Source organism: Oncorhynchus tshawytscha, linkage group LG05 (genome assembly GCF_018296145.1).
Source record: "Oncorhynchus tshawytscha isolate Ot180627B linkage group LG05, Otsh_v2.0, whole genome shotgun sequence".
NCBI lineage: Eukaryota > Metazoa > Chordata > Actinopteri > Salmoniformes > Salmonidae > Oncorhynchus > Oncorhynchus tshawytscha.
In genome coordinates, this window is record NC_056433.1 from 65,816,167 (window position 1) to 65,834,384 (window position 18,218).

General features: G+C 44.4%; 1 protein-coding gene across 3 annotated transcripts in view; it reads right to left on the reverse strand.

Moving 5' to 3' along the window:
* The window catches only part of LOC112251151 (capping protein, Arp2/3 and myosin-I linker protein 3-like), a 39,746-nt gene that overhangs the window by 3,872 nt on the left and 17,656 nt on the right, over positions 1-18,218 (reverse strand). For 2 of the 3 annotated variants that reach the window (XM_024421935.2, XM_024421933.2), the window contains exons 26-33: positions 17,926-18,039; positions 17,625-17,800; positions 17,378-17,465; positions 16,988-17,116; positions 16,799-16,865; positions 10,906-11,102; positions 8,138-8,217; positions 6,954-7,127 (exon numbers count right to left, since the gene is read on the reverse strand). In XM_024421935.2, the coding sequence (XP_024277703.1) occupies positions 6,954-7,127; positions 8,138-8,217; positions 10,906-11,102; positions 16,799-16,865; positions 16,988-17,116; positions 17,378-17,465; positions 17,625-17,800; positions 17,926-18,039 (1,025 nt within the window). The remainder of the gene's footprint in view (positions 1-6,953; positions 7,128-8,137; positions 8,218-10,905; positions 11,103-16,798; positions 16,866-16,987; positions 17,117-17,377; positions 17,466-17,624; positions 17,801-17,925; positions 18,040-18,218) is intronic. The other variant, XM_024421934.2, reaches the window with a different exon arrangement.

The window sequence follows — 18,218 nt, forward strand, 5'->3', positions numbered from 1 at the left end:
ATGGCAATGCAGTATATATACACACACACATACACACACACACACACACACACACACACACACACACACACACACACACACACACACACACACAGCGTCGCCATCACCATTCTGTTGCATCTCATAATCTGAGTGATAGAAGGGCAACAGCTGTCATCTTCATCTGTGTACACACACTGGTGTCATCTGCTGCACTTACGGGGGAAAAAACATATGAATTTCACATGTGATCTTATGTGAAGTTAATGTGATAACACAAAACTTGGTATTTGGTATTTTATTAGGGTCCCCATTAGCTGTTGTGAAAGCTGCAGCTACTCTTCCTGCAGCCCACACAGAACATTACATTTGAGATAATACAGAACATTAACAGACATGAACATCAAGGACAGAACTACATCAAATTAAAAACGGCACACAGCCTATATATCAATACATACACACAACATATCAAGGTCAAATAGGGGAGAGGAGTTGTGCCGTGAAGTGTTGCTTTATCTGTTTTTTGAAACCAGGTCTGCTGTTCATTTGACCAATATGAGGCGTTCCACACAATAATGGCTCGATATAATACTGTATGATTTCTTACATTTGTTCTGGACCTGGGGACTATGAAAAGAGCCCTGGTGGCATGTCTGGTGGGGTAAGTGTGTGTGTCAGAGCTGTGTGAAAGTTGACTATGCAAACAATTTGGAATTTTCAACACATTGTTTCTTATAAAAAGAAGAAGTGATGCAGTTAGTTTCTCCTCAACTCTTAGCCAAGACAAGACTGGCATGCATAGTATTTATATTATATGATCTATTTATATTAGATTACAATGAAGAACAAGACATGCTGCTCTGTTCTGGGCCAGCTGCAGCTTAACTAGGTCTTTCTTAGCCGCACTTGACCACATGGCTGGACAGTAATCAAGATAAGACTAAATTAGAGCCTGCAGGACTTGCTTTGTGGAGTGCGGTGTCAAAAAAGCAGAACATACAGCGAGAAGAAAAAGTATGTGAACCCTTTAGAATTACCTGGATTTATGCATAAATTGGTCAAAACATTTAATCTGATCTTCATCTGAGTCACAACAATAGACAAACACAGTCTGCTTAAACTAATAACACACAAACAATTATAATTTTCCATGTCTTTATTGAACACACTGTGTAAACATTCAAAGTGTAGGGTGGGAAAAGTATGTTAACCCTTGGATTTAATAACAGGTTGACCCTCTTTTGGCAGCAATAACCTCAACCATTTGTTTTCAGCAGTTGTGATCAGACCTGCACAACGGTCAGGAGGAATTTTGGACCATTCCTCTTTACAAAACTGTTTCAGTTCCACAATATTATTGGTATATCTGGTGTGAACCAGGTCATGTCACAGCATCTCAATCGGGTTGAGGTCAGGACTCTGTTCAAGCCGTTCTGTTGTTGATTTACTTCTGTCTTTTGGGTCGTTGTCCTGTTGCATCACCTAACTTCTATTGAGCTTCAACTGGCGGACAGATAGCCTAACATTCTCCTGCAAAATGTCTTGATAAACTTTGGAAATTATTTTTCCGTCGATGATAGCAAGCTGTCCAGGCCCTGAGGCAGCCCCAAACCATAATGCTCCTTCCACCATACTTTACAGTTGGGATGAGGTTTTGATGTTGGTGTGCTGTGCCTTTTTTTCTCCACACATAGTGTTGTGTTCTCCTTCCAAACAACACAACTTTAGTTTCATCTGCTCATTTTGCCAGTAGCGCTGTGGAACAACATCCAGGTGCTCTTTTGCAATCTTCAGACATGCAGCAATGTTTTTTTTGGACAGCAGTGGCTTCTTCCATGGTGTCCTCCCATGAACACCATTCTTGTTTGGTGTTTTACGTATTGTAGACTCGTCAACATAGATATTAGCATCTTCCAGAGATTTCTGTAAGTCTTTAGCTGACACTCTAGGATTCTTCTCAACCTCATTGAGCATTCTTCTCTGTGCTCTTGCAGTCATCTTGGCAGGATGGCCACTCCTAGGGAGAGTAGCAACAGTGCTGAAATTTCTCCATTTATAGACAATGTGTCTTACCGTGGACTGACTTTTAGAGATACTTTTGTAACCCTTTTCAGCTTAATGCAAAGCAACTATTCTTAATCTTAGGTCTTCTGAGATCTCTTTTGTTCAAGGCATGGTTCACATCAGGCAATGCTTTTTGTGAAAAGCAAACTCAAATTTTGTGAGTGTTTTTTTATGGGGCAGGGCAGCTCTAACCAACATCTCCAATCTCGTCTCATTGATTTGACTCCAGGTTCGTTGACTCCCGACTCCAATTAGCTTTTGGAGAAGTCATTAGCCTAGGGGTTCACATTCTTTTTCCAACCTACACTGTGAATGTTTAAATTATGTATTCAATATAGATAAGAAAAATACAATAATTTGTTTGTTATTAGTTTAAGCAAACTGTTTGTCTATTGTTGTGAGTTAGACGAAGATCAGATCAAATTTTATGTTACATGTATGCAGAAATCCAGGTAATTCCAAACAGTTCACATACTTTTTTCTTGCCACTGTATATTACAAACAGACCTCTCCCCATCTTCACAACCATTGCATCTATATGACCATGACAGTTTACAATCTAAGGCAAAACCAAGTCTCCTCAACTCTCTTCAACAGCCACACCATTCATTACCAGATTCAGCTGAGGTCTAGAGCTTAGGGAGGGATTTGTACCAAATACAATGCTCTTAGTTTTATAGATGTTCAGGATCTGTTTATTACTGGCCACCCATTCCAAAACTGACTGTACGTCCTTGTTAAGTGTTTGTTACCTCATTAGCTGTGGTTGCTGACACTTATATGGTTGAGTCATCAGCATACATGGCCACACAGGCTTTGTTAAATGCCACTGGTATGTCATTGGTAAAAATAGAAAAAAGTAGAGGGCCTAGAGAACTGCCCTGCAGTACACCACACCCTACATGTGAAAATGGGTGTAGTGTTTCAATTTCCCGTGAAATCATGTGATTTTCAACATGTAAAATCATGTGTTTTTTCTGTAAGGGTGTGCTCTGCAGCAGCATGCCCATTCCTCATGTCAACACAGACTAGTAGCACACAGGGCCCACAGAGCATTCACTTAATGCCCATCATTCTAACAGATGGACAGAGAGAGAAAGAGAGAGTGAAAGAGCGATACATTCATAAAGTGGTGGGTGACGTAATAAAGTGACTGAAGATGATGCAACACTGAAATATACAGTTAAAGTCGGAAGTTTACATACACCTTAACCAACTACATTTAAACTCAGTTTTTCACAATTCCTGACATTTAATCATAGTAATAATTCCCTGTCTTAGGTCAGTTAGGATCACCACTTTATTTTAAGAATGTGAAATGTCAGAATAATAGGAGAAAGAATGATTTATTTCAGCTTTTATTTCTTTCATCACATTCCCAGTGGGTCAGAAGTTTACATACACTCAATTCGTATTTGGTAGCATTGCGTTTAAATTTAACATCCGGCGCCGACAGAGATGGCCGCCTTGCTTCGCGTTCCTAGGAAACTATGCAGTTTTTTTTTTTTTTACGTGTTATTTCTTACATTAGTACCCCAGGTCATCTTAGGTTTCATTACATACAGTCGAGAAGAACTACTGAATATAAGAGCAGCGTCAACTCACCATCAGTACGACCAAGAATATGACTTTCGCGAAGCGGATCCTGCGTTCTGCCTTTCACCCAGGACAACGGAATGGATCCCAGCCGGCGACCCAAAAAAACGACTTCGTAAAAGAGGGAAACGAATCGGTCTTCTGGTCAGACTCCGGAGACGGGCACATCGTGCACCACGCCCCAGTATACTTCTCGCCAATGTCCAGTCTCTTGACAACAAGGTTGATGAAATCCGAGCAAGGGTAGCATTCCAGAGGGACATCAGAGACTGTAACGTTCTTTGCTTCACGGAAACATGGCTCACTGGAGAGACGCTATCGGAGTCGGTGCAGCCAGCTGGTTTCTAAACACATCGCGCCGACAGAAACAAACATCTTTCTGGTAAGAAGAGGGGCGGGGGCGTATGCCTTATGGCTAACGAGACGTGGTGTGGCCACAACAATATACAGGAACTCAAGTCCTTCTGTTCACCCGATTTAGAATTCCTCACAATCAAATGTCGACCGCATTATCTACCAAGGGAATTCTCTTCGATTATAATCACAGCCGTATATATTCCCCCCCAAGCAGATACATCGATGGCCCTGAACGAACTTTATTTGACTCTTTGCAAACTGGAATCCACACATCCTGAGGCTGCATTCATTGTAGCTGGGGATTTTAACAAGGCTAATCTGAAAACAAGACTCCCTAAATTGTATCAGCATATCGATTGCGCAACCAGGTCTGGCAAAACATTGGATCTAACTGCTACTCTAACTTCCGCGACGCATATAAGGCCCTGCCCCGCCCTCCTTTCGGAAAAGCTGACCACGACTCCATTTTGTTGATCCCTGCCTACAGACAGAAACTAAAACAAGAAGCTCCCACGCTGAGGTCTGTCCAACGCTGGTCCGACCAATCTGATTCCACACTCCAAGACTGCTTCCATCACGTGGACTGGGATATGTTTCGTATTGCGTCAGACAACAACATTGACGAATACGCTGATTTGGTGTGCGAGTTCATTAGAACGTGCGTTGAAGATGTCGTTCCCATAGCAACGATTAAAACATTCCCAAACCAGAAACCGTGGATTGATGTCAGCATTCGCGTGAAACTGAAAGCGCGAACCACTGCTTTTAATCAGGGAAAGGTGACCGGAAACATGACCGAATACAAACAGTGTAGCTATTCCCTCCGCAAGGCAATCAAACAAGCTAAGCGTCAGTATAGAGACAAAGTAGAATCTCAATTCAACGGCTCAGACACAAGAGGTATGTGGCAGGGTCTACAGTCAATCACGGATTACAAAAAGAAAACCAGCCCCGTCACGGACCAGGATGTCTTGCTCCCAGGCAGGCTAAATAACTTTTTTGCCCGCTTTGAGGACAATACAGTGCCACTGACACGGCCTGCAACCAAAACATGCGGCCTCTCCTTCACTGCAGCCAAGGTGAGTAAAACATTTAAACGTGTTAACCCTCGCAAGGCTGCAGGCCCAGACGGCATCCCCAGCCGCGCCCTCAGAGCATGCGCAGATCACCCGGCTGGTGTGTTTATGGACATATTCAATCAATCCCTATCCCAGTCTGCTGTTCCCACATGCTTCAAGAGGGCCACCATTGTTCCTGTTCCCAAGAAAGCTAAGGTAACTGAGCTAAACGACTACCGCCCCGTAGCACTCACTTCCGTCATCATGAAGTGCTTTGAGAGACTAGTCAAGGACCATATCACCTCCACCCTACCTGACACCCTAGACCCACTCCAATTTGCTTACCGCCCAAATAGGTCCACAGACGATGCAATCTCAACCACACTGCACACTGCCCTAACCCATCTGGACAAGAGGAATACCTATGTGAGAATGCTGTTCATCGACTACAGCTCGGCATTTAACACCATAGTACCCTCCAAGCTCGTCATCAAGCTCGAGACCCTGGGTCTCGACCCCGCCCTGTGCAACTGGGTACTGGACTTCCTGACGGGCCGCCCCAGGTGGTGAGGGTAGGCAACAACATCTCCACCCCGCTGATCCTCAACACTGGGGCCCCACAAGGGTGCGTTCTGAGCCCTCTCCTGTACTCCCTGTTCACCCACGACTGCATGGCCATGCACGCCTCCAACTCAATCATCAAGTTTGCGGACGACACAACAGTGGTAGGCTTGATTACCAACAACGACGAGACGGCCTACAGGGAGGAGGTGAGGGCCCTCGGAGTGTGGTGTCAGGAAAATAACCTCACACTCAACGTCAACAAAACTAAGGAGATGATTGTGGATTTCAGGAAACAGCAGAGGGAACACCCCCCTATCCACATCGATGGAACAGTAGTGGAGAGGGTAGCAAGTTTTAAGTTCCTCGGCATACACATCACAGACAAAACTGAATTTGTCCACCCACACAGACAGCATCGTGAAGAAGACATGATGCTGCCATCCCGTGCTTCACGGTTGGGATGGTGTTCTTCGGCTTGCAAGCCTCCCCCTTTTCCTCCAAACATAACGAGGGTCATTATGGCCAAACAGTTCCATTTTTGTTTCATCAGACCAGAGGACATTTCTCCAAAAAGTGTGATCTTAGTCCCCATGTGCAGTTACAAACCGTAGTCTGCCTTTTTTATGGCGGTTTTGGAGCAGTGGCTTCTTCCTTGCTGAGTGGCCTTTCAGGTTACGCCGATATAGGACTTGTTTTACTGTGGATATAGATACTTTTGTACCCGTTTCCTCCAGCATCTTCACAAGGTCCTTTGCTGTTGTTCTGGGATTGATTTGCACTTTTTGCACCAAACTACATTCATCTCTAGGAGACAGAACACCGCTCCTTCCTGAGCGGGTATGACGGCTGTGTCAAGCAAGGAGGCACTGGGTTTGAAGGTAGGCCTTGAAATACATCCACAGGTACACCTCCAATTGACTCAAATGATGTCAATTAGCCTATCAGGAGCTTCTAAAGCCATGACATCCTTTTCTGGAATTTTCCAAGCTGTTCAAAAGGCACAGTCAACTTTGTGTATGTAAACTTCTGACCCACTGGAATTGCGATACAGTGAATTATAAGTGAAATAATCTTTCTGTAAACAATTGTTGGTAAAATTACTTGTGTAAAATTACTTGTGTCATGCACAAAGTAGATGTCCTAACCGACTTGCCAAAACTATAGTTTGTTAACAAGAAATTTGTGGAGTGGTTGAAAAATGAGTTTTAATGACTCCAACCTAAGTGTAAATAAACTTCAGACTTCAACTGTATATCATACTGTGCAGATCGCAGCTGCATATATCATACTACTTGGGAGAGTGTGTATGCATGATAATGAGGATTCACAAACCCTGTGGGTGCCATGGCGACAGTGCGACACTCTTCCCCACATCCGTCTCCGCCAGAATCTGGCCCCTGATTGGAGAGCGTTGAGTTGCGGTTCCTACGAAAACCAAAGATGGCCAGCATATTGCGTCTCTTCTTTCGTCTGAGAGAGTGGGCTTTATGAAGAGAGGACAACTGACTGATGTAGGGAAAGAGAGATGGCGAGGGTAAAGAGAGATGGCGAGGGTAAAAAGAGATGGCGAGGGTAAAGAGAGATGGCGAGGGTACAGAGAGATGAGGGCAGCGAAACAGGAAAAAGAGAACGGGTGAAGACAAAAAGCAGATGTTATGAGAGACAAACTGACCATAGCTATGCTGTAAAAATACAGTATGTCTATATTTTTTAAGGCACATATTTCTGTTCAGTTTGTCCCTAGTCAGCACCTGCACTTTTTATTATTCTCTCTATCATCAGACCCCCCAAACACTCTTAGAAAAAAGGTGCCGTCTAGAATCTAAAAGGGTTCTTCAGCTGTCCCCATAGGATAAACATTTGAAGAAGCCTTTTTGGTTCCAGGTAGAAACCTTTTTGGATTCCATGTAGAGCCCTTTCTATATATGGTTCAACATGAAACCCAAAAGGGTTCTGCCTGGAACCAAAAAAAGGTTTATCCTATGGGGACAGCCGAAAAAGAGTGCATGTTTCTCTGGGCTGCTGCCTCACTGAAACTTAATAACACTTCCCAGCAGCAAGGGATGTTGCTAGGATACCACTCCTGGCACGCAATGCTTTATCCAGAGTGCATTACTTTAGAAATATGTTTAACAGTAAATGTAATAATACTAAAAGCATAAACTTAACAAGATGATCTGCTGTGTGGGTGTACTTTAGCATGGACCAGCATTACTCTGCCAGCCTGTGACAGGCGGAGAGGATACTCTCAAACTATTACCAAAGGCAGAGCTCACCTACTGTAAAGTCCTTCTCCTGAAAGTAGTCAATGGACTGATGGAAAGTAGAGCCTATGCTAAATTACTTAGGTTGTAGTTTCTTTGGGGGATTCATGTAATTTAGATCATGCGTATGGAGAGAGAGAAAAAGAAAGAGAAAGAAAGAGAGAAAAAGAAAGAGAAAAAGAGAGAGAGAAAAAGAGAGAAAAAGAGTGGTGTGTAGGAGAAAGAGAGAGAAAGTGAGATGGGGAGATCTACCTATCAGGGAGCACTCTCTTGGTGTAGAAATCTGGGAGTCCATGATCAATAGGGGTGACAGCTCCATTTTCAGTGCAATGCTGGGGACAGAGAAAAACACCCATATTTCAGATTGACCATACAGATAGATGTAGGATCTTAATATCACCAGTTTCTCACAGCAGACATTTTTTCTTGCAGCAACATGAAATGTGAATTATTAGGTGGATTATAATTAATGGACATTTTTTTAGGGGTGATACATTTTTTGTAGTTGAAAATCAAGTCTGAAATTTAAAAGTGGACATTAAACTTCAGAAGCCTTTTTAAACATCAAAGTACTTTTTTGGGGGGGGTTACAGTTTCATTTTTAAAATGTTCTGTTGGTAATAATACAAATGGATTATACTACATAGCTTTGGAGAGATGACTTAACCCAATTGGAGTAATTCACTTAGTATAGACAACCCTGGACACAATCCAAATCACCCTGAAAATAGAGCAGCATGCTGCCACTGCCAGGAGCTGGGAGGCCCCAGTATTTGAGAATATGCGGTGGGAATTAAGCAGGAGTTATAAATTAAATTACAACTTTTTGTATTATCATTATGTTAATTCCATGAATAATTGCTCTAATGCAGGTATTCCCAAACTGGAGTACATTTTGTTGAACTTTTTCTTTCTTCACATTTTCAAACAGTCCATTTATATTTTCCAACGAGGCTAAACATTTGGGAGAGTTTTTTCTCTCTCGCCTGAGTAGCCTTGTTTCACTGCCAAAAATAAAATAAAACCATCTCGTGTTCAGCAAAATAACAACCCAATGTCATATACAGGTAGCCTAGTCAAATAATTAACATCCAATCACATGAACCGTTACTCTCTCGTGGGAATTCCACTAACGGTCTGTATGTAGTTTAAAGTAGCTGCTGCTCATGTTGGTATCTGTTCTGATGGCGCAAAAGCCATGACAGGGAGACATAGTGGAGTGGTAACGCGTGTGCAAGCAGTTGCTCCCAATGCCACTTGGATATACTGCAGAATCCACCGAGAGGCTCTTGCTGCCAAGGGAATGTCTGACAGCTTGAAAGACTTTTTGGACACTACAGTGAATATGGCTAACTTTGTTAAAGCAAGGCCCCTGAACTCTTGGGTATTTTCTGCACTATGCAATGATATGGGCAGCGACCATGTAACGCTTTTAAAACATACAGAACTGCGCTGGTTATCAAGGGGCAAAGTATTGACAAGTTTTTTTTTCAAATTGAGACATGAGCTTAAAGTTCATTACTGACCATAATTTGCACTCGTCTGACCGCTTGCATGATGACGAGTTTCTCACACAACTGGCATATCTGGGTGATGTTTTTTTTTGAATGATCTGAATCTAGGATTACAGGGACTCTCCGCAACTATATTCAATGTGCGGGACAAAATTGAGGCTATGATTAAGAAGTTGGAGCTCTTCTCTGTCTGCATTAACAAGGACAACACACAGGTCTTTCCATCATTGTATGATTTTTTTGTGTGCAAATGAACTCAAGCTTACGGACAATGTCAAATGTGATATAGCGAAGCACCGGAGTGAGTTATTACACAGGTACTTCCCCAAAACGGATTACACAAACAACTGGATTCGTTATCCCTTTCATGCCCTGCCTCCAGTCCACTTACTGAACAAGAGCGCCTCATCAAAATTGCAACAAGTGGTTATGTGAAAATGTTATTTAAAATCAGAAACCACTGTCAGATTTCTGGATAGGGCTGCGCTCAGAGTATCCTGCCGTAGCAAATCGAGCTGTTAAGACACTGATGCCCTTTGCAACCACAAATCCATGTGAAAGTGGATTCTCGGCCCTCAGTTGCATGAAAACTTAATACAGGTACAGACTGTGTGTGGAAAATTGTTTAAGACTGAGACTCTCTCCAATACAACCTAACATTGCAGAGTTATGTGCATCTTTTCAAGCACACCCTTCTCATTAACCTGTGGTGAGTTATTCACCAGTTTCAATTAACAAATAAGGTTTTATATGTAAGATGGTTAAATAAAGATATAATGATAATGATTATTTTTTATATTATTATTTGTGCCCTGATTCTATAAGAGTTCTTTGTCACTTCCCACGAGCCAGGTTGTGACAAAAACTCACACTCATTCTTATGTTTAATAAAGTGTGCTGACCCTGGTGCTAGAGGGGGTACGCAGCTGGAGGTTGGATGTTTGAAGGGGTACGGGACTATAAACAGTTTGGGAACCACTGCTCTAATGGAATAGAATGTGTGCATGAGCACACACACACACACACACACACACACACACACACACACACACACACATATGAACAGCACAGAGTTAGAAACCTGTATCAATCTGATATCAATCATATCTTGTTTATTTAATGAGAAAATGAATATGGCCACAAGTTATAAATTATGCATGTATCATAAGGGAATATTATCTTTTTAGTTGTCATTATCTATGCTAATAACATCTCTATCCTGTGTTATTAATATGCAAGTATCTCTGTTACTCAGAGTTTTTAAAGTTCACATATCTTTAACTATGTGTTGCCAAATCACTATCTCCTTAAATGTATAATTTAATAGCTAATATATCTACATCTTTACGCTTCTGCACTCAAATGAGAAATCTAAGTGAATCTATAAGTTATTATAGATCCTGTATTTCCATATTCACAGGCAAGTATTACAAACATTCTGAGCAGTTCAGTAGAAACATTATATACTCCATATGGGGTGAGATGCTGAGGTCAGCTTCCTCTTACTGTGTCAGAGGGGGCATGTCCTGCTCGGTGCCTCCGTGGGGGCCTCGGCCTAACCCGCGTCACATGATGGAGAGGTGCACCTTGGGTAGGGAGCTCAGACAGCCCCTCCCAGGATGTAGAGCGAGAGAGGGCCGAGAAAGAAGAGAAAGAAGAGGACACAGAGGGGGGTGTGGAGGAGCTGGAGTCATCACACTGGCCTGAAAGAGAGAGAGAGAAAAAATAGGAAAAGATGACGAGATAAAAATGGAGAAGGAAGTGGAGAGGGGCTAGAAGTTCCCATAGGAGTCACGTGGCGCTGTCAACGGTGCTTCAAAGACATACTGTTAAAAACTACAACAATTAGCAACTGCACTCAAATTCAGTGTATTCGGAAAGTATTCAGACCAGTTCACTTTTTCCACATTTTGTTATGTTACAGCCTTACTCTAAAATGGATAAAAAATATAAAAAATCCTCAATCTACACCCAATACCACATAATGACAAAGCAAAAAACAGGTTTTTAGAATGTCTGCAAATATATTAAAAATAAAAAACAGACATTTTTTACATAAGAATTCAGACCCTTGCTATGATACTCAGAATTGAGCTCAGGTGCATCCTGTTTCCATTGATCATCCTTGAGATGTTTCTATAACTTGGAGTCCACCTGTGGAAAATTAAATTGATTGGACATGATTTGGAAAGGCACACACCTGTCTATATAAGGTCCAACAGTTGACAGTGCATATCAGAGCAAAAACCAAACCATGAAGTTGAAGGAATTGTCTGTATAGCTCTGAGACAGGATTGTGTTGAGGCACAGATCTAGGAAAGGTAATAGAACATTTCTGCAGAATTGAAGGTCTCCAAGAACACAGTGGCCTCCATCATTCTTAAATGGAAGAAGTTTGGAACCACCAAGACTCTTCCTAGAGCTGGCTGCCCGGCCAAACTGAGCAATCAGGGGGAGAAGGGCCTTGGTCAGGGAGGTGACTAAGAACCCGGTAGTCACTCCAGAGTTCCTCTGTGGAGACGGGAGAACCTTCCAGAAGGACAACCATCTCTGCAGCACTCCACCAATCAGGCCTTTATGGTAGTGGCTAGACGGATGCCACTACTGAGTTAACGGCACATGACAGCCTGCATGACAGCCTGTTTGCCAAAAGGCACCTAAAAGAGTCTCAGACCTTGAGAAACATGATTCTTTGGTCTGATGAAATCAAGATTGAACATTTTGGCCTGAATGTCAAGCGTCATGTCTGGAGGGAACCTGGCCCCATCTCTACGGTGAAGCATGGTGGTGGCAAATCAAATCAAATTTATTTGTCACATACACATGGTTAGCAGATGTTAATGCGAGTGTAGCGAAATGCTTGTGCTTCTAGTTCCGACAATGCAGTAATAACGAGCAAGTAATCTAACTAACAATTCCAAAAAAAAAAAAAAAAAAAAAAAACTACTGTCATACACAGTGTAAGGGGATAAAGAATATGTACATAAGGATATATGAATGAGTGATGGTACAGAGCAGCATAGGCAAGACACAGTAGATGATATCGAGTACAGTAGATGATATCGAGTACAGTATATACATATGGGATAAGTATGTAAACCAAGTGGCATAGTTAAAGTGGCTAGTGATACATGTATTACATAAGGATGCAGTCGATGATATAGAGTACAGTATCAACGTATGCATATGAGATGAACAATGTAGGGTAAGTAACATTATATAAGGTAGCATTGTTTAAAGTGGCTAGTGATATATTTACATCATTTCCCATCAATTCCCATTATTAAAGTGGCTGGAGTAGAGTCAGTGTCATTGACAGTGTGTTGGCAGTAGCCACTCAATGTTAGTGGTGGCTGTTTAACAGTCTGATGGCCTTGAGATAGAAGCTGTTTTTCAGTCTCTCGGTCCCAGCTTTGATGCACCTGTACTGACCTCGCCTTCTGGATGGCAGCGGGGTGAACAGGCAGTGGCTCGGGTGGTTGATGTCCTTGATGATCTTTATGGCCTTCCTGTAGCATCGGGTGGTGTAGGTGTCCTGGAGGGCAGGTAGTTTGCCCCCGGTGATGCGTTGTGCAGACCTCACTACCCTCTGGAGAGCCTTACGGTTGAGGGCGGTGCAGTTGCCATACCAGGCGGTGATACAGCCCGCCAGGATGCTCTCGATTGTGCATCTGTAGAAGTTTGTGAGTGCTTTTGGTGACAAGCCGAATTTCTTCAGCCTCCTGAGGTTGAAGAGGCGCTGCTGCGCCTTCCTCACGATGCTGTCTGTGTGAGTGGACCAATTCAGTTTGTCTGTGATGTGTATGCCGAGGAACTTAAAACTTGCTACCCTCTCCACTACTGTTCCATCGATGTGGATGGGGGTGTTCCCTCTGCTGTTTCCTGAAGTCCACAATCATCTCCTTAGTTTTGTTGACGTTGAGTGTGAGGTTATTTTCCTGACACCACACTCCGAGGGCCCTCACCTCCTCCCTGTAGGCCGTCTCGTCGTTGTTGGTAATCAAGCCTACCACTGTTGTGTCGTCCGCAAACTTGATGATTGAGTTGGAGGCGTGCATGGCCACGCAGTCGTGGGTGAACAGGGAGTACAGGAGAGGGCTCAGAACGCACCCTTGTGGGGCCCCAGTGTTGAGGATCAGCGGGGAGGAGATGTTGTTGCCTACCCTCACCACCTGGGGGCGGCCCGTCAGGAAGTCCAGTACCCAGTTGCACAGGGCGGGGTCGAGACCCAGGGTCTCGAGCTTGATGACGAGCTTGGAGGGTACTATGGTGTTGAATGCCGAGCTGTAGTCGATGAACAGCATTCTCACATAGGTATTCCTCTTGTCCAGATGGGTTAGGGCAGTGTGCAGTGTGGTTGAGATTGCATCGTCTGTGGACCTATTTGGGCGGTAAGCAAATTGGAGTGGGTCAAGGGTGTCAGGTAGGGTGGAGGTGATATGGTCCTTGACTAGTCTCTCAAAGCACTTCATGATGACGGATGTGAGTGCTACGGGCGGTAGTCGTTTAGCTCAGTTACCTTAGCTTTCTTGGGAACAGGAACAATGGTGGCCCTCTTGAAGCATGTGGGAACAGCAGACTGGTATAGGGATTGATTGAATATGTCCGTAAACACACCGGCCAGCTGGTCTGCGCATGCTCTGAGGGCGCGGCTGGGGATGCCGTCTGGGCCTGCAGCCTTGCGAGGGTTAACACGTTTAAATGTCTTACTCACTTCGGCTGCAGTGAAGGAGAGACCGCATGTTTCCGTTGCAGGCCGTGTCAGTGGCACTGTATTGTCCTCAAAGCGGGCAAAAAGTTATTTAGTCTGCCTGGGAGCAAGACATCCTGGTCCGTGACTGGGCTGGGTTTCTTCCTGTAGTCCGTGATTGACTGTAGACCCTGCCACATACCTCTTGTGTCTGAGCCGTTGAATTGAGATTCTACTTTGTCTCTGTACTGGCGCTTAGCTTGTTTGATAGCCTTGCGGAGGGAATAGCTGCACTGTTTGTATTCAGTCATGTTACCAGACACCTTGCCCTGATTAAAAGCAGTGGTTCGTGCCTTCAGTTTCACACGAATGCTGCCATCAATCCACGGTTTCTGGTTAGGGAATGTTTTAATCGTTGCTATGGGAACGACATCTTCAACGCACGTTCTAATGAACTCGCACACCGTATCAGCGTATTCGTCAATGTTGTTGTCTGACGCAATACGAAACATCTCCCAGTCCACGTGATGGAAGCAGTCTTGGAGTGTGGAGTCAGCTTGGTCGGACCAGCGTTGGACAGACCTCAGCGTGGGAGCTTCTTGTTTTAGTTTCTGTCTGTATGCAGGGATCAACAAAATGGAGTCGTGGTCAGCTTTTCCGAAAGGGGGCGGGGCAGGGCCTTATATGCGTCGCGGAAGTTAGAGTAACAATGATCCAGGGTCTTTCCACCCCTGGTTGCGCAATCGATATGCTGATAAAATTTAGGGAGTCTTGTTTTCAGATTAGCCTTGTTAAAATCCCCAGCTACAATGAATGCAGCCTCCGGATAAATCGTTTCCAGTTTGCAGAGAGTTAAATAAAGTTCGTTCAGAGCCATCGATGTGTCTGCTTGGGGGGATATATACGGCTGTGATTATAATCGAAGAGAATTCTCTTGGTAGATAATGCGGTCTACATTTGATTGTGAGGAATTCTAAATCAGGTGAACAGAAGGATTTGAGTTCCTGTATGTTTCTTTCATCACACCATGTCACGTTAGTCATAAGGCATACGCCCCCGCCCCTCTTCTTACCAGAAAGATGTTTGTTTCTGTCGGCGCGATGCGTGGAGAAACCCGCTGGCTGCACCGCTTCGGATTGCGTCTCTCCAGTTAGCCATGTTTCCGTGAAGCAAAGAACGTTACAGTCTCTGATGTCCCTCTGGAATGCTACCCTTGCTCGGATTTCATCAACCTTGTTGTCAAGAGACTGGACATTGGCAAGAAGAATGCTAGGGAGTGGTGCACGATGTGCCCGTCTCCGGAGTCTGACCAGAAGACCGCTTCGTTTCCCTCTTTTTCTGAGTCGTTTTTTTGGGGTCGCTGCATGTGATCCACTCGGTTACACTGGTTGTAAGGCAGAACACAGGATCCGCATCGCGAAAAACATATTCTTGGTCGTACTGATGGTGAGTTGACGCTGATCTTATATTCAGTAGTTCTTCTCGGCTGTATGTAAAGAAACCTAAGATGACCTGGGGTACTAGTGTATGAAATAACACGTAAAAAAACAAAAAACTGCATAGTTTCCTAGGAACGCGAAGCGAGGCGGCCATCTCTGTCGGCGCCGGAAGTAAGATGCAGCATCATGCTGTGGGAATGTTTTTCCATCGGCAGGGACTGGGAGATTAGTCAGGATTGAGGGAAAGATGAATGGAGCAAAGTATGAGATCCTTGATGAAAACCTGCTCCAGAGCGCTCAGGACCTCAGATTGGGGCGAAGGTTCACCTTCCAACAGGACAAGCACACAGCCAAGACAACGCAGAAGCGGATTTGGGACTCCGAAGTCTCTGAATGTCCTTGAGTGGCCCAGCCAGAGCCCGGACTTTAACCCGATCGAACATCTCTGGAGAGACCTGAAAATAGCTGTGCAGCAATGCTCCCCATCCAATCTAACAGAGCTTGAGAGGATCCTTTTATACATTTCAATACATTTGCCAGAATTTCTAAAAACCTGTTTTCACTTTGTCATTACGGGATATTGTATGTGGATTGAGGGAAAGCATTTTTTAAATCAATTTTAGAATAAGGCTGTAACGTAAAACAATGTGGAATAAGTCAAGGCATCTGAATACTATCTGAATGCACACTGTATGTTGATGCAGGAATGGGCTTAGGCTGGCATGTACACCAGCCAAAAATGGCTCTCTCAGAGAGAGAGAGGAAAGGAAAGAGGAGGAGAGGAAAGGAAAGAGGAGGAGAGGAAAGGAGAGAGGAGGAGGGGAAAGGAGAGAGGAGGAGGGGAAAGGAGAGAGGAGGGGGAGGAAAGGAGAGAGGAGGGGAGGAAAGGAGAGAGGGGGAGAGGAAAGGAGAGAGGGGGAGAGGAAAGGAGAGAGGGGGAGAGGAAAGGAGAGAGAGAGGGGGAAGGGAGAGAGGGGGGGGAAGGGAGAGAGAGGGGGAAGGGAGAGAGAGGGGGGAAGGGGAGAGAGGGGGAAGGGAGAGAGAGGGGGGAAGGGAGAGAGGGGGAAGGGAGAGAGAGAGGGGGAAGGGAGAGGAGGAGAGGAAAGGTGAGAGGGGGAGAGAGGGGGAGAGGAAAGGAGAGAGAGAAGGAGAGGAAAGGAGAGAGGGAGAGCGGGAGAGCGAGAGAGGAAAACAGACAGTCACTAATGACCTCTAAAAGAGAGCAGGTAGAAGGAGAAGGAAAGAGAGAGTGGTACGGAGGCATACTCACTCAGCCTGGTTGAGACAGGTCGAATACGTCTAGTTCTAGAGCTACGTTTCTTAATGGCAATTGTGTCCTAGAGAAGGCAGAGAAAGACGTAGAAGCAAAAACAAACAAATACATCCCAAACAGACAATCACAAAACACATATGCTCACACATACCATACACACACCCTAAGCAGACAATCCCAACACACAATGCTCACTATACTGGTGCCCATCTCATCATCTGTGAGGTCCAGAGAGTCTCTGTGTCTGTGTGACCTCAGACCTGTTCCTCCGTCACATGTTACCTCCCAGCGCTTCACCTGGGACACCCGCCGCGTCTGGGACAGGGATCAGACAATACACTTCAATAAATGTATTATGAAGTTTGTTATGAATAATACTGCAACACTCATTAATGTGTTCTGACTGGTTTCATAAAGGTTTTATGAATGTTTCTATGAATGATACTGCAAAAGTGTAATGGTGTTATGAATGCCTGTATACCCCTTTCAAGTAAAGTTTGACCAATAATTGTAAGCAAAAGGTGACAAGCCCATATAGATAGACAGAGACACAGACAGATGGCACCGTGTCTATACCAGAGTCTTGTGAGTGGCGTAGAGCTCCTGCAAGATCTGATCCACAATGGAGTTGGTGAGATAGGAGACCACTGAGAGCTTCACCTCCCTGGGAGAGGGGGAGAGAGACAAAACGTGTGGGGAGGAAAGGGAGAGGGAGGGCAGAGAGGAGGGAGAATAAGTTCACAGATACCCACACTGATTCAATTGAACAAAGAAGGCGGCATTGCTTATCTTCCTCCCTCAGCTCCCCCTCCCTCCCCCTTACTCCAGCGCTCGGTGAATGTCCTGTGCTGCTCTCTCCATCAAGGCTGTGCGGATGGCAGAGCGAGGGATGGAGACGTGCTCCGAGACAGACGAGAGCTGAGGACGTAATCTCTCCGCAGCAGAGGAGGACAGCGGGCACAACTCACGACAGAGAGACACCATGGAATCAACAATCACCTGTCAATCAAACAACCAATTAAACAAACAGATAAACAACTATGTCTATGTTTGATTGAGAAATGGTGAAGGAGTAAGTAAACAGATGATGTTGAATGAGTGATGTACAGTATTGAGCAGTATACCTGTAGTTCCTTGTCAGCTTCTCTGGTCAGTTCCCCTGCCAATTGGTCCAGTCTCTGTCTGACTGGCCCGTCTACTGACAGCACATGAGCTAGCTCACAGAGAGAGGGGTACAGCTGAGAGAGAGAGAGTTCTCATGGAACTTTTGTGTAATGTTTACTGTTAATTTCTTATAGTTTATTTCACTTTTGTTATTATATATTTCAATTGCTTTGGCAATGGAAACATATGTTTCCCATACCAATAAAGCCCCTTAAATTGAAATTGAATTGAGGGAGACAGTTGGGGGGGTCAT